General features: G+C 41.9%; 1 protein-coding gene across 5 annotated transcripts in view; it reads left to right on the top strand.

Annotated features, from left to right (window-relative positions):
* The window catches only part of atp10d (ATPase phospholipid transporting 10D), a 49,827-nt gene that overhangs the window by 23,519 nt on the left and 1,714 nt on the right, over positions 1 to 24,594 (top strand). For 3 of the 5 annotated variants that reach the window (XM_005477702.4, XM_025900855.1, XM_013266071.3), the window contains 13 exons: positions 1,355 to 1,569; positions 3,681 to 3,854; positions 7,044 to 7,698; positions 7,836 to 7,933; positions 10,870 to 10,996; positions 11,078 to 11,262; positions 13,909 to 14,188; positions 14,414 to 14,490; positions 14,820 to 14,945; positions 15,823 to 16,023; positions 19,574 to 19,654; positions 19,787 to 19,891; positions 20,696 to 20,883. In XM_005477702.4, coding sequence (XP_005477759.1) covers positions 1,355 to 1,569; positions 3,681 to 3,854; positions 7,044 to 7,698; positions 7,836 to 7,933; positions 10,870 to 10,996; positions 11,078 to 11,262; positions 13,909 to 14,188; positions 14,414 to 14,490; positions 14,820 to 14,945; positions 15,823 to 16,023; positions 19,574 to 19,654; positions 19,787 to 19,891; positions 20,696 to 20,883 — 2,512 coding nt within the window. Of the gene's footprint in view, positions 1 to 1,354; positions 1,570 to 3,680; positions 3,855 to 7,043; positions 7,699 to 7,835; positions 7,934 to 10,869; positions 10,997 to 11,077; positions 11,263 to 13,908; positions 14,189 to 14,413; positions 14,491 to 14,819; positions 14,946 to 15,822; positions 16,024 to 16,517; positions 16,667 to 19,573; positions 19,655 to 19,786; positions 19,892 to 20,695; positions 20,884 to 24,594 lie in introns of those variants that run through there. The other 2 variants (XM_025900854.1, XM_025900856.1) reach the window with 2 other exon arrangements.

Raw genomic sequence — 24,594 nt, forward strand, 5'->3', positions numbered from 1 at the left:
TGCAGGGTTGTCTTGGTTGACACACCTATATACGCCACATGGAAATATGTGGTGGTGCCTCTGGATTGGCTCACTGGGGTGATGGTTAGCATTTTTAAGAATGTAGTGTAGTTATAAGGGGAAGGTCTATGCCAGGATACTGGAGAAGAGAGCCTGTCCATTAGTTTAACTTCAAATGGTAAATGGCCTGTATTTGTATAGCGCTTTTCTAGTTCCTAAGGACCCCAAAGCGCTTTACACAACCAGTCATCCACCCATTCACACACACTCACACACTGGTGACGGCAAGCTACTATTGTAGCCACAGCCACCCTGGGGTGCACTGACAGAGGAACAGTCAGTTTATGTCCTGCTTGTAGAATACTAGACCAGAACTTTGTCCTCTCAAAGATATTTAGTAGGAGTTACACTTTGTGGTCCCAGAGAAAGCATAGGACCACACCCTGTGGAAAGTCCATCCATCCATCCATCCTCATCCGCTTTATCCGAGATCGGGTCGCGGGGGCAACAGCCTAAGCAGAGAAGCCCAGACCTCCCTCTCCCCAGCCACCTCCTCCAGCTCATCCGGGGGAACACCAAGGCGTTCCCAGGCCACAGTACTGGGTATATGGGGAATCCCACTCTCCTAATGCACCTCCCACATCTCTGAAACCCTGTACAATCACACTTAGAACTTGGTCTACATTGCTGGTAATAATTCTGACTTGTTGTGGGTTTTGGACTTCACCATCGATTGAGTTGATCAATTTTTATCAATGAGGGGAGGTAGACCCAAGACACACTGGAGATGATCTCTCTCAGCCGACCTGGAAAAGCCTTGGTGTTCTGATGAGTTGGAGGAGGTAGCGGAGGGCATCTCGGGTTGTTGGTTTATAAGCTACTCCCCCTAGTGGCCGGGATGGATGGATAGATATTCATTAATAATTTATTGGCAATTTCAGTTAAGCATTAAATAGAGCTCTTCTTCTAATTTAACGACATACGTCAAGTTTCAGTCTGCTGCTGTTGCTCTATGGTCTATGCTGTATTGTTGTTTAATACAATGAAAGAAAGAGGGTCTAAATTTATTTGGTATCAGCAGAGATTTGAAGCACTTTGAGGTGACAGTTGTTGTTGTTTGGCACTATAATGAAACTAAACTTAATTTAATTAAATTAACATCAAAATGCTAGAACTGGAGGAGAATAACATCCAGTGAATAAAACATTCTGACATCTGATCATAAATGTATAAAGATTTAGTAGATTTTAGACAATACAGCACCCATTATCCTTAAACTACAGGTATGCTAATGACAGCCTGCATGGTACCATTGTTGATGTGTTGTAATGGAATGTGTTGTTATGTGTGTCAGCTCGAAGGCTTGAGGTGTACGAATCAGAAAACAGCGAGACGGCTGTTCGCTCTGTGACTCTGAGGTCAGGCTACAGTGGGAAATCTCTGAGCTGTCGCTCTCTTAGCTGCAACCGCAGCTCTGTGTCTCTTCACACACTCACTGCTGAGCCAATGGAGGAGGATCAACTGTCGGGTCACGTCCAGCTCAGGACCGGTGCCTTCTGCAGCCGCATGGTCAGATTCTCTCACACACATAAGACATTAGTTTTGGAACAATTTTACATGTATGATGTCAAATTGCATTCTTTGTATTGTTAAAATAATACTCATGTTAAAAGATGTTTTTATTAAACAAATATTTTGTAATTTTATAATTTATAGACCCTGGTGTATATAATCAGATGCCATGTCTTCTCCAAACACAATACCAGCTAAAAGTTTGAACAAATCTACTCAGTCCCTTTTTAACTGTGACGTTATCAAAACTTTGAAATGGCACATGTTGAGACTTGTGTTTAATATAATACAAAGTAGTTACTGTTTACTATAACAACACACATTGGCACACTGCTTAACCAGGTGCATGAGGATCCTCTAGGCTGGCTATTTTGGGAAAATTTGGGGGTTCAATACCCAACGACACCAACATTCTCTGCTACTACAGAGAAGACAAACACCTTATAAATGTGGTAACGGTAGTGCGTGTGGTCAAACAGTGTTGTTACCTGGAATGACTTCTAATTAAAAGATGAGCCTCATCACAAGTTAAACTGGTGGAATTTCTTGCCTGGTCAATGTATTTGAGACCATCTACTTATACTGCAAACCTAACTCGCTCCAGAGCAGGTCATGGTCCAGATTAGAGGTCAGCAGGTATGACATCACCACCGTCTGACTAATCACTTACCAGAAAATGTCTAAATCTAATGTCTTTGTGTTATATAATCTACAAAATCTAGATCCTTAGCTTTATTCCTTAACTTCTTTTTTTCCTACTGGCTGCAGTTTTAAAATTGTTTTATTTATAAATCGTATTTCTATTTATACTTCAATGCAACCAACACCCTTACCTCTTTAAACTGTATTTATTATAACATTATTTAGTATAGTTCCAACAGCACCCCCCCCCCACTCAATGTGCAATATCATCCCCCCCCACACACACTCAATGTGCAATATCACTGATCACACTGCACCTCTCAATGCACCTGCTCCTCAGATGGCATGTATGTGTATGTATATAGATGTAAGTGTGTATGTGGAAATATGTGTGTGTATGTATGTACGGATGCATATATGTATATATACATATATGTATGTATGTGCGTGTATGTTTGCAGGTGTATGTATAACTTGTACATATCTTTCTTGTGTAAATGTAAATTTGTCTGTTATTGTGTAAATACTTACGCTATTGTGTACTTCACACACGGAGAGATGCCAAACTGCCTTTCATTGTTCTTGTAACAGTGACAATAAAAAGCTGTTCTATTCTATTCTATTCTATTCTATTCTATTCTTCTGTAGGTGTTAATATACAAGGACTGGACACCTATTTGTACTTGTTGACCTAAAATACAATTAGAACATAGTCTAAGCCTATGTTTGTGCTGTTTTTATATTAATTCTTTACTTACTTTCAAACACCACAAAAAAAACTCCACAAAACTGTCCTTTAAACATTCATTTAATGAACTACTGATCACATCACATCCTGTTTGTGAATGACAAATATTACATTTTGATAAGTCTGTTACACAATCAGCACTTTTGCCAGCTTTCCTTCCTGTCTTCAGATAGACTTTAATTTACACATAGTCTTTGATCTGTAGCTGTTATGTTGCTGCAGTCATAACACAGCAGCCATCTGTATTATGTGTTTAACTGCTTTTTCCCTATAGAATAGTTTATCTTCTTTTGTAAATTCAGTTGCTCTTCTGTCAGGACATCCATCCGTGTCTTGTGATTGGTCAGATGTTGGAAATGGCATTTCTTTAATTTGAATGTGGGAGATTCGCTGAGTTAATATGTAAAGTTGATAATCAGCTCTGTGTGATCATTTATCCTGACTGCAAATATTAGTCGAAGTGAATCTTGATATTTAAAAAGATCCCCTCGGTATGCTGACTTCACTTCATAGTTACGGTCTCAAAAGCAGACAAGACGTGTTCAACATTTATAGAATCCACATTAATTACTTTGTGAATCACCCTTTGTGAATTCTTAGTTTTTTGCATATTTCTCACACTACATTTTGCATGTAGTGAACTCCACTGCTTTTACATATTATTCCTATTGTTGGCATGTTGGGTAAGCGCCTGTTGCTCCTGTGTACATGTGTTCAGGCAAAGGAGGTGGTACCAGACCCTGCACTTGTCAAGAAACTGAACTGGCTGACAAATCACTCCTCATCCGAGACTCCATCCAGCATGGAACTCACTTACATAACTGACTTCTTCCTGGCTCTGGCCATCTGTAACAGTGTGGTGGTTTCTTCGCCCAACCAGCCTCGACATGTGGTGAGTAAATAACACAGAAAAGATGTGTTTCCAACATTTTTTTAAATTTACAATGAAATGACTTACATGGTTTTATTGGAACAATTTGCTCTTTTGTCTATACTGACTGGCCTATTTAAACCTTTTGCTTAGCTTAGTCTGTAGAGTGATCTCGTTCAGTGTGATGTTTAGAGGTCTTCATAATCTTTAGAATATTAGGAAATATTAAGTCCTTTCACGTTAACTCGGATTAAAATGTTCTTCAGACATTTTGGATAGAAAAACAAATACGTGTTAGGACTGGGATGATAAAAGAGAAATGATTCCCAGTAGTTCAATTCCTTTGAATTGTTTGTCTGCCTGCCTGTTGAATCCGTTTATCCATTCCACTTGCACTTGTGCTACAACCCACATAGCAAGGAAGTCTGGCCCGGATCTGGTATCAAGCCGGCACTGCTGGCTGACTTCTGGCATGATAAGATGTATGTCTTCCAGATATGTGCCAGGCCTGGCATAGATGGCACTGTCTATGTGATGGCATGCCATATCTGGCTCGATTGTGGTTTGGTTTATGTGGCCCAGGCCCATAGAAAACAGGTCTGGCCCGGATCCGGCATCAAGCTGGCACTTCTGACTGGCTGGTGTCATGGCAGGGTGTATGTCAACCAGATGTGGGCCAGGTCTGGCAATGAATGCACTATTAATGTTCCTATTTTCCTATTTGAGTTAGAAGACCCAAATGCCATGTTGCAATACTATACTGCTATGGTAGCCAACGTTTCAAATGCAGGTTTGACAGGTCACTCACAAAACCTCCAGTACTCCAAAACCTAGTGAGGGTTTACTCATGTTAACCACTGGGTGGCTGTAGCTCAGAAGGTAGAGCAGGTTACCTACTGATTGGAAGGTTAGTGGTTCGATCCCTGGCTCCTCCAGTCTGCATGTCAAGAGTGTGTATGAATGTAGTGACTAAATGTGGAATGTTGTATAGAACACTGAGTAATCCGGGAGACCAGAAAAGCGCTATATAAGAGTAAGTCCATTCCCTGTCTGAACAGAGTTTCGTCATGTTACTTTTGCACTGTTTTGCATGTTCCGGCACATGTTGTTATTACATGGCTTGATTAAGGTACACATTAGGCTGACATCTGGGGGCCAGAGCTGAAACTGTTCTGGGCCAGCACAGGGCCAGCAGCGTGTCTGCAACTGGCCCGTGGCTGCACACAACTTACACATGGCCCACATACCGCAAAGAATGACGGCCCTTTGGTGGCCCAGATCAGGCTTGCCAGAGGTGGCCCACACATGGGCCAGCACAGGACCACCAGTGTCTGAAACTGGCCTTGTGCTGGCCCATGTGTGCACCACATCTGGCAAACCAGATCTGGGCCATCAAAGGGTCGTCATTCTTTGCGGTATGTGGGCCATGTGTAAGCACATTGTGTGGGCCAGATCTGGGCCATACCAATTTTGCTATGTGGGAATCAGCTGATTTCAGATTGTATGCTAGAGGAGGAAAACAGTGGCACGGTCTACAGTGTAGATATAGACATGATAATAAAGTGAAAACTGCATCCACAACAGAAACAACTGCATTATGCTGCCAACACAACTTCAGCTCTTTGCAAGTACCTGCACAGACAGCACATACTAAACCTAAGATACCCAAGAACCCAGAGTGATGTTAAAGCTGAACAAATACCGACAGTCAAGCTGCCAGACCCAGATGATCAGTCAGGCTGCAGCCTCGGTTTCCACCTGTTCATGTTTCTACAGTAGAATCATTGTGGCAGTTAAAGGCTCTTTGTCCTGGTTTCATCTTTGCTTTGTGCTGCCGGCTTTGTGTTCATATCTAAATACCAGTGGCTTTCCATCAGGACTTGTCAAATATAAACAATATTAACAATATTTAAAATGTACCAAAGTAAAGTGATATCTCTCTTTCATGTCAAACAGCGCTGCCACTAAGCGCCTCGTCTGTCGATTAATATGTGTATCCATCGTTAACATTACTGTCATCTTGTGGCTGCAGTTATTTATATAGCGCCAAATCACAACAGCAATCGCCTCAAGGTGCTTAATACTATAAGATAAAGACCTTACAATAATCCAGAGAAAGCCCAACAATCAGACGACCCCTATGAGCAAGCACTTTGGTGACTGTGGGGAGGAAAAACTCCATTTTAACAGGAGGAAGCTGAAGGCTGTGGCTCTGACCATGTCTGGTCTATAATAAAACAGGTGCAGGGTCAGCAGCACTTTCATCTTTTTTTCATCTTTGTTCTGTAAAAGTCATTGCATGCCAGTGCTAAGAGAAAGATCATATGTGTGTCCTGCATGTATGTATGAGACAAGTATGAGACAATGCATTTCACCATTTTATGGAAAAATGCAAAACTAATGTTACAAGTAGTGTAACAGATTACTTACATTACTTTTAAGAAAAGTGTTCTGCGTAATACATTATGTTTTTTGAGTAATGACCCAAACACTGACCATAACAAACAGTTGATGATACTACATGCAGCTAATATTCATGAATGTAAAGTCTTTGATACGCTGCTTAGAGATGATGGTGACTCTCAAACAGAGACAGCGAGAACTGATAAGGAATCAAATCTATAAGTTATATCAATAATGGAATCATAATTCTGAGTAATATCTCCTTGTTGATTTGACTGAAGACGAGTGTGGAAATGACTTTAGAGTCTGGACTAAATGTAGTTCAACATGGTTTTTTGACTCCAGACGATCGGACGTGTTCTGACAATACGGCACGCTGAAATATGGTTGCAGATTAAAATAGTCATTACTTTCTGTTAATCATCATATAAATAACTTAAATAGCCTAAATGCCTAAACATTTCAAGGTTGAACATGATTTTGAACATAAAAATCATGAGACATGTTTTTCCACTTTACATCACCACAATATCTATTATTGAGTCTAATGGATATTCTTTCCTCATCAGTTCACACAAAATACTCCACAATAACAAAGCTGTAGCTGGTTTTCACTTTGCCTTGTGCGTTACAGAGATTTGACTAATGGGAAAGATTCTGGCTTGATTCATTTAAATTTTAATTTAAAATACAGTAAAGTGTTCAGTAGTGTAAAAATTCAAAGAATATTTTCAGGAGAAACCGTCTTGACTTTTTCAGCCCGAGTTGCCTTCCAGAAGCTGACTCTATGTTTTCTTGTTCCTACAGATACCTGAAGAACGGACACCTCTGAAGTCCCTGGAAGAAATTAAGTTGATGTTTCAGCGTTTCAGTTTCTCTCCCTTCTCCGCTCTCTCCCCTTCCCAAATCAAAGGCAGCCCCCACAGCTTCAAAAGCAGGCTATTTATTAGGGGGAAGAGAGGCTCTCTCACTCTCTCCACTCCCGTGAGCAACACCACAGACATGTCAGGGTCAAGCCAGGAAAATGACTCTAAACCAGACTTATCTGCCAGAGAGGAGGAAGAACAAGATGTGGAGGACCAAGAGACAGAGGATGACTTAAGGGATACACAGACGAATCCTGATGAGACAAGACAGAGCATGCAAGACCTGACCAGACAAGTGGAATGTGTTGAAGAGATAACTGATGAACTGGTGTATGAGGCAGAAAGTCCAGATGAGGCAGCTCTGGTCCATGCAGCACGAGCATACCGCTGTACCCTGAGGGGTCGCTCTGCAGAGAGCCTGCTCGTGGATCTGCCAGGAATCGGCTCCCTGGCTATCCAGCTGCTCCACATCCTGCCATTTGACTCTAACAGGAAAAGGATGTCTGTAGTGGTCCGCCACCCTCTGACGGGACAGGTGGTGGTTTTCACCAAGGGTGCGGACTCAGTCATCATGGACCTGGCTGAAAGCCCTACAGGTAATTAAAAGGAATATTTAAGATTGATTTCCTACTGATTGATGATTTAAAAAACAAATGAAATGTATAATAAGTGCAATGTCTTTCATCAGTATTCCTTTGTGTTTTATATGTGTGTTTGTTGTTCTCCGGTGCAGATCAGACGGAGGTATACAATCACATCAAAGAAAAAACCCAAAAACATTTGGATGCTTATGCCAGAGAAGGCCTCCGCACACTCTGCATCGCTAAAAAGGTAACATTTCTGAGAAGTGAAATAAAATAGCTTCGTACAGAATGTCCATGAATACACTCTTTCACAATGTAGTATATAATTTGATGGTTTCTCACTTTAGCTGGATGCTAAAGCACTCCAGACAGCCATAAAATCTGTTTTGAAGAGTTAACAATTTCCTGATCTTTTGTCCTTAAGCTCATTGTAAATTATCAAGGAAATACATGATGGAGAACTGATAAAGCAAAAGAGAACTGCAGTGCTTAGAGAATCCAGTTAAACTTGCTACACAGGTCACATGTGATGTTGAGATTTTTAACATGGATCTGTTGTTCTGAAACTACTGTGTTCTGGACGTGGACATCAGAATACAAAAAAACATTGGATACTTTTCCCTGTGCATTCTTGTTGTTTGAAGCAGGTCACATAAAAGAGACTTGTGGAAAGAGAAGTTAAATGCTTTTAAATTTAGCATTTAAGTTTGTTACTAATCTTGTCAGGTCATAACTTCATATCTGATCCTTCAGTGTAACTGAAGTTTTCAATTCAATTCAATTATATTTTATTTATATAGCACGGAATTGCAACAACAGTCGCCTCAACGCACTTTATATTGTAAGGTAGACCTTATAATAATACATACAGAGAAAAATCCCACAATCATACGACCCCCTATGAGCAAGCACTTTGGCGACAGTGGGAAGGAAAAACTCCCTTTTCACAGGAAGAAACCTCCGGCAGAACCAGGCTCAGGGAGGGGCGGGGCCATCTGCTGCGACCGGTTGGGGTGAGAGAAGGAAGACAGGATGAAAGACATGCTGTGGAAGAGAGACAGAGATTAATAACAAGTATGATTCAGCAGAGAGGTCTATTAACACATAGTGAGTGAGAAAGGTGACTGGAAAGGAAAAACTCAATGCATCATGGGAATCCCCGGCAGCCTACGTCTATTGCAGCATAACTAAGGGAGGATTCAGGGTCACCTGGTCCAGCCCTAACTATATGCTTTAGCAAAAAGGAAAGTTTTTAACAAATTACAGTAGTCCAGCCTGGAAGTAATAAATGCATGAACTAGTTTTTCAGCATCACTCTGAGACAGGATATTTCTAATTTTAGAGATGTTGCACAAATGGAAGAAAGCAGTCTTACATATTTGTTTAATATGTGCGTTGAAGGACATGTCCAGGTCAAAAATGTGTTATCTGGCTTCATGGACAGATAGAGCTGGGTGTCATCTGCATAGCAGTGAAAATGTATGCTATGTCTTCTAATGATGCTGCCTAGGGGAAGCATGTATAATGTAAACAGAATTGGTCCTAGCACTGAACCCTGTGGAACTCCATAATTAACCTCAGCGTGTGAAGAGGACTCTCCATTTACATGAACAAACATGTCTATTAGATAGATATGATACAAACCACTGCAGTGCAGTACCTGTAATACCTACAGCATGTTCTAATCGCTCTAATAGGATATTATGATCAACAGTATCGAACGCAGCACTGAGGTCTAGCAGGACAAGCACAGAGATGAGTCCACTGTCAGAGGCCATAAGAAGATCATTTGTAACCTTCACTAAAGCTGTTTCTGTGCTGTGATGAGCTCTGAAACCTGACTGAAACTCTTCAAATAAGCCATTCCTCTGCAGATGATCTGTTAGCTGTTTGACAACTACTCTTTCAAGGATTTTTGATATGAAAGGAAGGTTGGAGATTGGCCTATAATTAGCTAAGACTGCTGGGTCTAGAGATGCTTTTTAAGTAAAGGTTTAACTACAGCCAGCTTGAAGGCCTGTGGTACATAGCCGATTATTAGAGATCAGGTCTGAAAGACACGTTGATGGTTTGGAGGAAGAAATTATTGAGGTTAACTCAGAAAGATCAATTGGAGAAAAAGAGTCTAAATGAATATCAATGGTACTGAAAGCAGCTGTACATAATATTACATCTGTGAGATGATTATGGGTAATTTTTTCTCTAATGATTAAAATTTTATTTGTGAAGAAGTTCATGAAGTCATTACTAGTTAACATTAAAGGGATTGTTGGCTCAGTAGAGCTCTGACTGTTTGTCAGCCTGGCTACAGTGCTGAAGAGAAACCTGGGGTTGTTCTGATTTTCTTCAATCAGTGACGAATAGTAAGATGTTCTGGCTTTGCGGAGGGCTTTCTTATAAAGCAGCAAACTATTTCTCCAGGCTAAATGATGAAAGGAATAATTTTAAATGGTAAATGGCCTGTTTTTGTATAGCGCTTTTACTAGCCCCGCCTAAGGACCCCAAAGCGCTTTACATACCCAGTCATCCACCCATTCACACACACATTCACACACTGGTGGAGGCAAGCTACAGTTGTAGCCACAGCTGCCCTGGGGCAGACTGACAGAAGCGAGGCTGCCATATCGCGTCATTGGCCCTTCTGGCTTAATCTTATATAACCGGGTCAAAATTTTCCTGTAACACTAACTAAGCTAACACAAGACAAAGGCTAATTTTATTTATATAGCACATTTAAAACAACAGAGTTGACCAAAGTGCTGTACATTAAAAGTATATAGCCCTCCAAAAAATTACACTAAAATGCAGAAAAACTGTGTCACTGCACAGTCTGAAGAGCATGGAGGAGATTCCAGGAGACAAGCAGTTACTCTAGTAAAGCTGCACAGGGCCTTAGAAGGTGATTAAGCCCTCAGAAGGACCAATATCTGTTCCCTTGTGCAAGGAGGAACAGGATGATAGCACCGCCAGAGGCCTTAAAAATGACTCCAGCTGGTGTGAAAATCTTTGACCCAACTGAACTGCCTGTTTCAACTGGAGCTTTGTGATTCTGTTCCCCACTGTTGCTTCATGGTCTCATTTCATATTGAAAGATCCTACAGTCTGATTGAATTCATGACAGACAGCCAACTACTGACTTTGTAGTTACTAATATTTGCTTGATCTGTTATTGATTACCTGCAGGTTCTGAAGGAGGATGAGTATGACTTGTGGCTGAAAGCACACATGCTGGCAGAGAGCAGCATAGAGAACAGAGAGGAGCTTCTTCTGGAGTCAGCTCAGAGGCTTGAGACGAACCTCACGCTGTTGGGTAGTCACTGCAGCTCAGACTTAAATCATTCAATATCAGAGCTGAAATACCTGTACTTCAAGTGTATGCGTGTGTTTTCAGGTAGCACAGGGATTGTAGACAGACTGCAGGAGGAGGTTCCAGAGACCGTCGCTGCTCTTCAGAGGGCTAGGATTAAAGTTTGGGTTCTCACTGGAGACAAACAGGAAACAGCCATCAACATTGCTTATGCCTGCAAACTTCTATGTGCCAGTGACAAACTGCTGACAGCTAACTGTGGAAGCAAGGTCAGTGAGTGAAAAAAATGTTGTTATTTTACTGTAGAGCATGTGCAAAAGGGTGTAAGGTCTTCTTCACACACTGTGCACTCTGCATTAGATGGAGGAGTTGTATAGGGAGATGGAATGACACAGGTATGATTTCCTGTGTCATTCAGTGGTGCGTTTGGGTAATCTCAGTCTCTCACTAAATATGCCCTGTGACTACCCAGCACTCAGACCATGACACCCCAAGTACAACAGATGGAGTGCTGAGTGTGAGAGAAACTGACCTGAAAGATAGGATCATGGTAAAGCTGGAAACCTGGACCCTCCGTAGCGGGTTACCAAGACTATGTTAAGCATCCTCTGAAGGTCTACTAGAAGATGTAAATGCACCATAACGGACAGTCCCTACTGCAACCATCACCAAAAACAACCAGCTGATCTACACCACAGCAGCAGTGATCACCGAGGTGCTTGGCTATATGATGAACAGCCCAAAAGAGCAGTGCAGTTCATGGAGCAGTCGAGAGGCCAAGATCAAGGTAGCACAGAGGGAAGCTGAAAGTAGAAAGTTGAAGAAAGAGGTGCCTAAGAAGTATAGCAAGCTGCCCGTGCCTTGGAAACTACCAAACAAAGACTTACAGCCTTAGACAGAAGGCAGGAGAGTAAACCAGCTGTACTGTAGTGATAGCTGTAGCTACACCAAGTGACAGCAACATCAGGAAGAAGGATGTTGTTTTTCATTCTTATTTTATTATTTTTATATATTTTAATATAAAACCCTCAAAAAAACCTTTCTTATAAATCCTGTCTACACTCTTAAAAATACTTTCGAACCTTGCGTATTAAAAGCACATTTGTTCGTGTACACAGTGAATTAACTGTGTGTGAGATGAATGTACTGTACAGCAAAGAAGAGCATTAGAGCTCTTCAGCAGGCACCTAAGCATGTCTTCTTTCTTTTTGCTGCTGAGGAACATAGTGATGGGTCGTTTCTTCTGGACAAGGTTTCTATAGACATTTATAGACTCATCCATCGACCAGTAGTTTTACCAGTGCTAATTAATGTGTTCTATTTTTATTTATATTGTTATTCATCGTTTTAGGAAAGAAAATGCTTATTTTACTGCAAAAAATAATAAAAATCTAAAAAAATACGAATACCTATATGCAGCAGAAACCGCTTTCTGCAGCTCGGATAGTTAGCCAACAGCTGCAGAAAGGTGCGATGAAGAAGGTGCCTAAGAAGTACAGCAAGCTGTCCATGCCTGACAGCTTGCTTAGCATTTCTCTATTTTTCTGGTATATCGCTTGAAGAGCTATACCAGAGAAATAGAAGGCAGGAGAATAAGCCAGCTGTTCTCCACAGAACCATCCAAGCTGTACTCTCAGTGGCAGGGGAACAATGTGAGAACAGCCTCACTAAGGCTGGAGACAGGCCAATACTGGAAGAGCATGTGGGAGAAGGATGCAATCCATAATAGCAATGCTCAGTGACTTATGGATCCAAGAGTAAATCCAAACCTACATGGCCCTGTGTGAAAAAGTGATTGCCTCCTAAACCTAATAACTGGCGCTGTTTTGCAGCCTCAGGAGTAGGAGTGGGTTTAAAAAAATCAATTTCCAGATTCGAATCAATTTTATATTGAATAAAGCGATATCAATTCATTAAATCCTGACATCGATATTTAAATATAAATGTATTTTGCCAGAAACACCAGAATCTCAGCTTAAAGCTCACAAAACTATTTCAACAACTGCCAAGCAGCTAAAAGAGCAAAAGATTACAGAGCAGGTCAACGAATTCCACAAAAAGATTCACAGTGAATTTCAACTTTTACAAATTATGCCAAATTGCAAAACGCTTAGCTGTGTCTCTAACAAAACTTCTGTAACGTTGCTCTGCTTCACTTCACTGGGGGTTATCTGCTATAAAAATCCAGCCCAGGAAAATCTCCGTCATATTTTTCTGTGTTTTATCTTCGCTTTTCTTGACATAAATGTGCTGTGATGCTTGAACCTCTGGCCTCTGGTGAAGTCTCACAAGATTGAGATGCTCTAGCGTGACCTTAAAAAGGCGGTTCATGCTCAAAAACCCTCCAATGTCACTGAATTGCAAAAATTCTGCAAAGACAAGTGAGCCAAAATTCCTCCACAGTGCTGTAAAAGACTCGTAGCCAGTTATCGTAAGTGCTTGATTGTAGATGTTGCTGCTAAGGGTGGCCCAACCAGTTATTAGATTTAGGGGGCATTCACTTTTTCACACAGAGCCGTGTAGGTTTGGATTTTTCCCCCCTTATTAAAAAACACCTACATAGGATCAAAATCCTGAACACCAACAATCAATCAAATCCAATAAAACACTGGACAGGAGAAGCCATGTCTGAACTCACCTGCAGGAAGCAGCCCCCCAATTTCATGAAACAAACAGTTGGTTATATGGTAAATGGCCTGTATTTGTATTGCGCTTTACTTAGTCCCTAAGGACCCCAAAGCGCTTTACACTACATTCAGTCATTCACCCATTCACACACACATTCACACACTGGTGATGCCAAGCTACATTGTAGCCACAGCTGCCCTGGGGCGCACTGACAGAGGCATAATGACTGCAATAAATGCAGTTACGCATTCTGCTCTGGTACATAACAGTCCTTTCTTTTCCTTCAGGATGCTTGTGCAGCTTTATTTGAGGATCTCATACTGGAAGTCCAGGGTGGTGAGAGTTTGACTGACCTTACTGGAAATGGGGAATCCATGTCCAGCAGCTTCATTCTGGTCATCGATGGCCGGACACTGGGTTGGGCCTTGGAGGACGAATTGAGGAGCAACTTCCTGGAGCTGAGCCAGCGATGCAAGGCAGTGATCTGCTGCCGTTCCACTCCACTGCAGAAAAGCCAAGTGGTCCAGCTGATCCGGGACCATCTTGGTGTCATGACCCTGGCTGTGGGTAAGAACTCAGCCAACAGAAAAGCAGCTTGGAAGCTGATTGTTTATTATTCCATAAAGACATTTCATAATCCTTTTTCTGTTCAACATTTGAAATACAGCTGATCTTTTCTTCACCTTCCTGCCTTTTCCATTGTCATTGCATGAGTACTGTCAGCGTTATTTATCAAATCACTGCTTGAAATAATTTGACAAGAACAAGTGGAAAACAATGCTGCCATTTCAGGTGATGGAGCCAATGATGTAAGCATGATTCAGGTGGCTGATGTGGGCGTTGGGATATCTGGACAGGAGGGAATGCAGGTAATAACAAAGAAAAAATATAACAATAAAACTACTAATAACAAAAAATACTGTCAAACTGAGGTCTTTACAAAATGCTATGAAGCTACCTTTTGTTAGTATAGGTTTAATTCAGCCTCCCATCCAAGACTATCACAGACAACTCTTAGAGAGCTGTAGCTGTAGCTTTCTGTGGTTACGTTAGAATCAGTGTGATATTACATTAGCCTGTATCATCTGGTTTCACTCACCAGCAGGCGCTAAAAGAGGTTAACACTTGTTTTATTCTTCTTCTTTTTTTTCATTATTTTGCTTTGTGGTCATTTTTGTTGCTTTAAATCTTTCTCCAGGCTGTGATGTCCAGTGACTTTGCTATTTCACGGTTTAAACACCTCAGCAAGCTGCTGCTGGTTCACGGCCACTGGTGTTACTCTCGTCTTGCAAACATGATACAATACTTCATCTATAAGAATGTGGTAAGAGGTTTTTTGACAGCTTTATAAAAAAGGTTCTAAACTGCTTGACTGAAGTTTCAAATTAAGGCAGGTGTTGAACTCACAACAGTTACACTGTCATCCCTAAAATCACCTGCTGTAATTCTCAAGAAAACAACAGCAAATCATTTTTTTAAAAATACAGCAGGTTTTCATTTTAATAATATATAACTGCTGTTATGTTGCTGTATTCTTTTCTGTTTATTCTACCTGCTATTTGGCATACCTTTAAACTAATGAATTAAACTAATAAATTTAAACTAATGAATCCATTTAATAAGACTTGTCTCATATAGTGTCACGTGACTTTGGAGGGTTCTTGTTGTGGGACAGTTCTTCTCCCCGGCCACTGAATCCAGTCCTGAGGTCAACACTAGTCTGACTTACCCAAAACCCCTCACGCGGGTTTGAGGCACCCAGCAGCCATCCTACTTTAGCGTGCAATGATGCAGAGGACTTGTTGATATTGAGCTTTGCCTGGTAGTGCAGAGATTAGTAATGACACCTTAAAGTAAGAAGGTTCCTGATTAGAAAGACAGCTGGGGGCCTTTTATATGTGGAGTTTGCATGTTTTCCCTGCGTGTGAGCCAAAAGGACACATTATTAGCATAAAACAAACATACAATTCCCCGATTGATGCAAAATCATTTATCATCGTATCACTGAAAGGATAAAGAGCTGGTCCAGTGATTTACGACCACGACAAAGCTGTGGTTCTCCACTGTGTTAGCATAGACTTTCTTCCCCACAAACACAAAAACCAAAAAATTTTTAAGGCAAATCCTTGTTGACACACGAATAAAAAAAAGTAATAAGTAAGGAAATTCCTCACTGCTGTCTGTGTGTTTCTTACCTGCAGATGTATGTGAATCTGCTGTTCTGGTATCAGTTCTTCTGTGGTTTTTCTGGGAGTGTCATGACCAACTCCTGGGTGCTCATCCTCTTCAATCTAATCTTTACGTCAGCTCCTCCGCTCATTTACGGCATTCTCGACCAAGATTTACCTGCTGTCACTCTGATGGAGCTGCCCGAGCTCTACCAGGATGCACAAACTTCCAAGGTTACTGCAAACACACACTTGCCATAGAAATGACATACAAACTATACAAACGGCAGTTGCTGTTTAAGGATTTCATTTGTTTTTTCATTTTTGTCAAACATTTCCTAGAATATGGTCAGTGCTCCTAACAAATGTATTTTCTGAAACAGAGCAGCTTATGAACACAAACCCTTAGCTGACACAGTTAGCATCATTAAGTCTCAACATGTTTGTATCACGTTGATGAAAAAAGAAAACTGCTTAAATTATGAAAACTTTATCAACACATTTATTTATTTTAAGTATTTTAAATTGCTGAATGTAAACTGGTTCTACACTTGCTATGATGAAACTCTAATACCTACTAAAATATTCTTCACTCTAACCGGGCTGCTAAGTCATAATGTGCACAAACATGATCACAACATTCCTGTATAACAGAAAAAAACACATAAATTCACTTTCATTAATATGTCAACAGTTACATTTCTGTGATCATTTTATTATTTACACAGAAAGAGGAAACAGAAGATAGAAAATAGGGCACTATCATAGCCATACATTGAGCTGTTAGCCGTTAGCATGCGTCCGTACTACCTGCCCCGGGAATTCTCGCATGTTATCGCGCTAACAGCGTATGTCCCCCCCTCGGCCAACGCGGATGCAGCCTGTGACTCTCTCCACTCTGTGGTCAGCAGACTGCAAACACAATCTCCGAGAGCCCTTCTCATAATATCAGGGGACTTCAATCATGCCTCACTGGACTCCACACTGCCCACCTTCACCCAGTATGTGACCTGCCCAACAGAGACAATAAAACACTGGACTTACTGTATGCCAATGCAGAAGAGGCATACAGTTCATCACCTCCCCTCCCCTGGGCAGATCTGATCACAACCTGGTGCACCTTGTCCCTGTGTATGAGCCCTTAGTGCGCAGGGAGCCACCAGCCACCCGCACAGTACAGAGATGGTCGGAGGAGAGCGAGGAGGCTCTTAAGGATTGTCTTGAGTTGACTGTGTGGGATCTGTGACGACCACGGAGAGGACATCGACAGCCTTACTACATGCATTACTGACTATATTAATTTCTGTGTGGATAACACCGTACCTACCAGGACTGTACGGTGTTTCTCCAACAACAAACCTTGGATTACCCCAGAAATTAAAGCTGTCCTCAAGCAGAAGAGGAGGGCCTTCAAAACCAGAGACAAGGAGGAGTTGAAAAGGGTGCAGAGAGAGCTGAGGGGACTGATAAGGAAGGGGAAGGACAGCTACAGGCAGAAGATGGAGAACCAGCTTCAGCAAAACAACGGTGAAGTCTGGAGAGGCCTCAGAACCATCTCAGGCCACAAACATCAGAACTCTCTGCCTGGGAGGGATGTGAGGTGGGCAAATGAACTGAATCATTTCTTCAACAGATGTGATTCATCCATGAGGCAGTCTCCATCATCGGCTGCAGACTCACCCACCCCCACTGCTGCTGTTCCACCTCTGACACCTCAGACACTTCACACCTCCTCTATTCACCCTGCTCACTCCTCCCCACCCCCAACAACAGCATCCAATACACAATCAACACAAGGCTCCAGCCTGTCTCTCTCAACCACCCAGGTTAGGAGGGAACTGAGGAGGATTAAAGCCAAGAAGGCAGCGGGTCCAGATGGCATCAGCTCGAGGGTCGTCAGGTCCTGCGCGGACCAACTGTGTGGTGTGATGGAGCACCTCTTCAACCTGAGCCTGAGGCTGGGAAGAGTCCCACAGCTCTGGAAAACTTCCTGTGTTGTTCCAGTGCCAAAGACTTCACGCCCCAAGGACCTCAACAGCTACAGGCCGGTGGCTCTGACATCCCACCTGATGAAGACCCTGGAGCGGCTGGTCCTGGCTCAGCTTCGGCGCCTTGTGAGCTCATCACTGGACCCACTTCAGTTTGCCTACCAGCCTGGCATTGGAGCGGATGATGCCATCATTCACCTCCTACATCGTTCCCTCGCTCACCTGGAGACCGCTGGGAGCACTGTGAGAATCATGTTCTTTGATTTCTCCAGTGCCTTCAACACCATTCTTCCCTCGGTTCTGAAGGACAAGCTGGAGAACTCTGGAGTGGACCATCACCTCACTACCTGGATCCTGGACTACCTCACCGACCGACCACAGTATGTGAGGACTCAGGGCTGTGTGTCGGACAGGGTCGTCTGCAGTACGGGGGCCCCACAGGGAACGGTTCTGGCTCCGTTCCTCTTCACCATCTACACTGCAGACTTCTCCCACAACTCCACCCAGTGCTTCCTGCAGAAGTTCTCTGATGACTCTGCAATAGTCGGCCTCATCACTGATGGGGACGACAAGGAGTACAGAGGACTGACCCAAGACTTTGTGGACTGGTGCCAGCTGAACTACCTCCAGATCAACACTAGTAAAACCACGGAGCTGGTGGTAGACTTCCGCAGGCACAAGCATCCTCCACTGCAACCACTGAACATCCAAGGTATGGACATTGAGGCTGTGGACAGCTACAGGTACCTTGGTGTTCATCTGAACAACAAACTGGACTGGACTCATAACTCAGACGCCCTCTACAGGAAAGGGCAGAGCAGGCTGTACCTGCTGCGGAGACTCAGGTCGTTTGGAGTGGAGGGCCCACTCCTGAAGACCTTCTATGACTCTGTGGTGGCCTCAGCCATCTTTTACGGTGTGGTCTGCTGGGGCGGCAGCATCTCTGCTGGGGACAGGAAGAGACTGAACAGGCTGATCCGAAGGGCCAGCTCTGTTCTAGGATGCCCTCTGGACCCAGTGGAGGTGGTGAGTGACAGGAGAATGGTGGCTAAGCTGTCATCACTGTTGGACAACATCTCCCACCCCATGCATGAGACTGTGACAGCACTGAGCAGCTCCTTCAGTGGGAGACTGCGGCACCCACGGTGTGGGACGGAGAGATTTCGCAGGTCTTTCCTCCCCACTGCTGTCAGACTCCACAACAAAGACTTTAACTGATCAAACACACACATCCACACATGTGCAATAACACTAAGTGCAATAAGCTTTCTGGCATCGTTGTATTTTTACTCAGTTGTATATAGCATTTGCATTCTATTTTTATCCTATTGTATATTTTATTCTATTTATTCTGCTGTATATAGTATTTTATTTTATTCTATTCTATACAGTTGTGTACTGTATTTATTCTTATTGTATTCTAATTTTGCTATATAACTTTTGCACTGTCCACTTCCTGCTGTGACAAAACAAATTTCCCACATGTGGGACTAATAAAGGTTATCTTATCTTATCTTATACATATGTACATTACATATACTAGAAAAATCGAAATGCATACAGACGCCACCTGCTTGTTCATATGATCATGTCCCACCATATTTCTGTTTGTTATGCTTTCATCTGTGTCCTACCGCTGGCCTCTGGCCTAGCTCATTACCTCATTATCATTAAGCATGGGTCATTTGTTTTTCATTCAAGTGTTGCGGCTTGTGCTAGCCAAACAAGTACGCGTGACGTCAGTAACACTAATATTTGTTTAGAAAGTGTAATAGATGATTGTGATGTCTTCACAGACGTGTGTTCCATACATGTTCTGGATCACGGTCCTGGATGCTTTTTATCAAAGCCTCGTTTGCTTTTTTGTGCCTTACTTTGTAAGTACACCATGCAAATCATTACTTATCGCATTTCTTCTATTTACATGCATGCGGGTCTGTCTGTCTTGTCCTACTGTTCTAAGATTTTCATGTTAGAGTATTTTAGTGGATTTTTTTCTGTTTTCACAGGCATACGCAGGATCAGATGTTGGGGTGCTGTCCTTTGGCTCACCGATCAATGCATCAGCACTTTTCATTATTCTGCTGCACCAAGTGATCGAGAGCAACACACTGGTCAGACTCACCACCACCACTCAAAATCATTTATACTGAAGCTGGATTGTGTCTCAGTTACTTTGCCTTTGCAATAACAAGTGTGTAGCTTAAAGGTTATGTGTGTTATGTTAGGGTGTACAGCAGGGGTCTCAAACTCCCGGCTCAGGTCACCCCTACTTGTTGACGTGAAGAAATCTAATGCAGTTTGTCCCTTGAAGTGACTTTTTCTGTTCAGGAGGATTTGTTTGTTGTTGAGTGCAATGTTAAAATAAGTTCTTTAAATGATTTAATATGAAGGCAACACGAGCAGAGAGCACAAACATGCTGAGGGATTGGCTGTGTTAGTCACAAACTAATGTGCACACTTATGTCTGCACTTTTATTTGGTACATATGAACAAAATGACAGCAGAAGTGCTGCCACGTGTCTGTCCACAAAGAGAGGACCAATGTGTTTATTTGGTAGTTCAATGAAAGGCTTCAGTTAGTTAAGAGTGCGAAAAAATAATCTGCGTTCATGTTTGCAGTTTGTTATACAATATTTGAAATTAAAAAAACAAAAAAATAACTACATTTTTGGAAATATTTGTGGGTGTTTTGTTGTTTGTTTGCTTTTTGTACTACTTGAACACTAAAGCTGCCCTCACATGAGATGACAGTGGCAGCAGTGGCCCTCGGCTCATTTAGGTTTGAGGCCTTTGGTGTACAGCGTGAGGAAAAATGTAATCCAAGTCAGAATTGGAAATGGAAAGATTCAGGAGCAGCTCTCTGTCTTTAGTTGTGCTCTGGAGTTTTGAATCTTTTTTTTTTTTTTTTTTTGCAGACATGGATACACGTGGTCGTGTTGGTGCTCAGCTGTGCTTCCTATTTTGGTTTTGTACTGCTCCTCAGTGGCTTCTGTGTGACCTGCAGCCCCCCTGTCAATCCTCTGGGGATTGAATTACTCCAAATGTCCCACTCTCTTTTCTACATCATATGTGTTCTCACTACTGTGACAGCTCTGTTACCCAGGTACACACACACACACACACACACACACACACACACACACACACACACACACACACACAGACACACACACACTAAGACTACTGCAAAAACTCATGCACATGTAGTGTATTTCCTTTGGGGGGTCTTCATAACTCATTAATAATAAAGAGCTTTACTCTAATGACACCTGGAGGTGCCAATGTCGTCATCACCACAGCGATACACTGAATTTGTTTTGTCACTCCCGTGGTTCTCAAGCTTCTTCTACTGATCAGAAAAATTACAGCTACACTTTTTAATCAGACTACAGCATCAAGTCAGTAAAACTTCTGAGTTACTGATCTTGTAGTAGCAGCATGGCTGATAATCCATCTTTGGTGTTAATAAAATTAACAACCGGTGCATTAGAGGGGCAACAATGGGATAACCCCCAAATCAGGAATGGTTTTACAGGTAAAGGACACTTTTCCTCCTCTTCTGACTATGTTTTTTTGGCTTAGGCCAGTGTCACTACTGGTAGCTTAAGGTGATACCTGGGCCCTGCTGAGGTTGTACAGCTAGTGTAACACCTCCAGGATGGCATATCAATACACGCAATTGCCAGGTTTACTGTATCTCCCAGCACAGGAGACAGGCGATTACTCTGAGATAGTTGGACAGGCCTGTAGAGGGTCCATCAGCAGAACTGATATCTGCTCTTTTGTGCAATGAGGAACAGGAACAGCACTGCCAGCAGGCCACTGGTGTGAATGTCTCTGACCAAACAATCAGAAATAGACTTCATGAGGGTGGTGGGTCAGTGATGGTCTTTGTGTCCTCCACGCAGACCTCTACAGGCTAGGCAATGGCATCGGGATGAAATCCCTGAACCCATTGTCAGACCCTATGCTGGTGCAGTACCACATTCACTTTGGTGCACAACAATGCCCAACAATGGCAAGAGTATGTAGGTAGTTCCTGGAGGATGAAGGAATTAGTACCATTTACAGCCCCCCATGCTTCCCTGACCTAAATCCATGTCCCAGTCCATCCAGTGCACATCAGACTGTCCAGGAGCTCAGTGATGCCTTGGTCCAAATCTGGCAGGAGATGCTGACAGGGTACTATCGATCGTCTCTTTAGCATGCTCCAACACTGTCATGCATACAAGCACGAGGGGGCTGTACAAACTACTGAATACCATTTTGACTTGCTGCAATGAAATTTCAGCAAAAGGGGCGAGGCTGTCGCGTCATTTTTTCACCTTGATTTTCAATGTTTCTCGTTCGCTGTGTGGATGTGGAGAAGAGTGGACTCAAACGCAGGACTCGCAGGCTGGTTGAGGATGTTTATTGTGAAGGCAGGATGAACAGGACATGAGACGGCTGGCTGACTGAACATAATGCACACAGACAGAGGCGAACACAAGAAAACTCGAAGCACATGGAAAATAAACAGCGACAAAGTACAAACTGAAAACACTGAGTCAACAACCCAGGAAACCTGATGTCACTTTCATTCCTAAAACATTACCCAGATATCCAGGATAGTTTTTTAAATACAAATATTTTAATTTGTTTATAACCAGACATATGCTTCGGGTAAAATAGTGTTCGTTACCATGGTTTCCAGTGGTCTTTTGGAGTCTCCAAATTTCTATTTTTGGAAACGCTCATTTTAATTGGACAGACCAATCAAAATAAATACATAAATAAAATATTGCAGTATTTTTAAGAAACATATTATAATAAGCTGCAGGCAATTATTTACAAAAATAAATCAGTGCCAACAGCACTTTAAGGGATCCTGTTAGGAAAAGGTTTAAGTATTAACCTTTAATTATATGGGTTTTTTTTAAAAACTGAAATCATACAATTTCCTGTATTATATATATGTGTAAATAGTAAACACCCCTACACACATAACTACAGTTGTAAAAGAAAAAAAAAAGGTTTTCACAGGACTGGTTTTGGCAGTTTGTTGGTCTGTCACATTCAGGTGTGCACAAAAAATTCTGTGCAATGCTCGGGGAAATTACAAAAAGCCCGACAGCTAGATGCAGTTCACCTTTTAAATGTTAAAGTTCATTAGAGTAAAATTAGGCAAAGACTGAAACAGGGCTACAACAATTCATCGAGTAATTCAATCACTAAAAATTCTTTGCTACAATGTTTCGTTTCACACGAGGCCCTGTAGTGTGTCAATGTGTTAAACAACGTAACCGTGAGTGCTTTACCCGCATTTGCTGCTATAAACGTTTTGACAACATTAAGCCCACACAGCCTTCAGTTTTAAATAGAAACACTGATAACAGCAGCAGTGATGATGACTCTGGCACAATTTAACATGGAGTCTGTTTACACACCACGAAGAGCAAAGAGGCGGCGGTGTTACTGAGAAACCGAGCTCAGGCTGAGTGAAAGAAAACGTGTTTCTGGCGTCCAAAACAGGAGCACAGTTCCATTACAACCTTTACTGGGAAAAATCTAGAGTCCCCAGTCCTTCATCAAAGCGCCTGATCAACTCCAACGTGAAGAAAAATGAACTTTGTAGCTGCTCCATTCACCATCTATTGTTTTACACAGAGAGTAATCTGCAGTAAGCCTCAGAAGGTATGCAGATGAACTATTAACTCGGTCTGATACCAGACTGGTTAAATTGTGGAGTTTACCGAAGGCTGAAACAGGGGTGAGTCAAAAGGGGGCACGGGGTGTACAAAACTATATTAATTTTAAGGCTTTCATAACATTTTTCAGATTGAAATTGAAATAATATTAAACATTCTGTTAATTCAGTTGCATTGGAATTTAAAAATATGAAAATAAAAGCTTTTTTTCATAAGCCAATAAAAATGTACACATGCCATTAAACTCGTTGTTGTTAGGTTGGACACTGAATTATTATTATCATTATTTGATGTGTACATCATCATAACATCTGTTTTCAGCAGCACAAAAACTTGCTCCCTAATTTTACAGTTTTTCAGGAAGACAGAGCAAAGGTACATTTTAATGCCTTGTGATTGCACATGTATCTTATTTGATTTTGACCTTTGACAGTACATGAGATTATTCATATAATTTTGCATTTAAGAAAATGTTTTCTTTAAAAATGTAATTTAAATATGGTACGTACATACAATCAAAGGGTTTAGGGGTTTTTTGACAGTGTTGTATGGAGTTCAACTTTCTCTTTTGAATATTTATTATTTGTCATTAATAAGACAAAAGTATTTCTTATCCGATTACTTGATTAAACAATGGAATAATCGATGGATTACTTGATTACTAAAATAATTGATAGCTGCAGCCCCTACTGGTGGTGGTGAACAAATGTGGCTTGCTTGTAAGAGTTTTCAGGAGAACGTCTGTTCATCTAAAGAGAACAGCAGTATGGTTTAGGCTGCATCTGAGCAAACGAGCAGTTAGACAGTGTGTTATGTTGCAGCTACAGGATCTGGGCACTTTGCTGTCACTGAGTTAGGCTCTGTGAAGCCAAATGTGACGCTATCTGTCTGACAGCTATGCAACAGGACAGTGACCTCAAGTATATTCAGCAACTCTACTGAGTAGCTGAAAAAGAAAAGAAACAAGGAACTGAAATTGAAATGCTGCGGTTGGATGTTGAGAGAGCGCTGCAGAAACCAATGCCTGGAAATCTCAACAACTGAAGAAACAAAGAGAAGAGTGGTGCAGAATTCCTCCTCACTGATGTTACAGACTGTTAAAGTTAATGCTGCTAAAGGAGTTTCTG

Source organism: Oreochromis niloticus, linkage group LG19 (assembly GCF_001858045.2).
Source record: "Oreochromis niloticus isolate F11D_XX linkage group LG19, O_niloticus_UMD_NMBU, whole genome shotgun sequence".
Taxonomy (NCBI): domain Eukaryota; kingdom Metazoa; phylum Chordata; class Actinopteri; order Cichliformes; family Cichlidae; genus Oreochromis; species Oreochromis niloticus.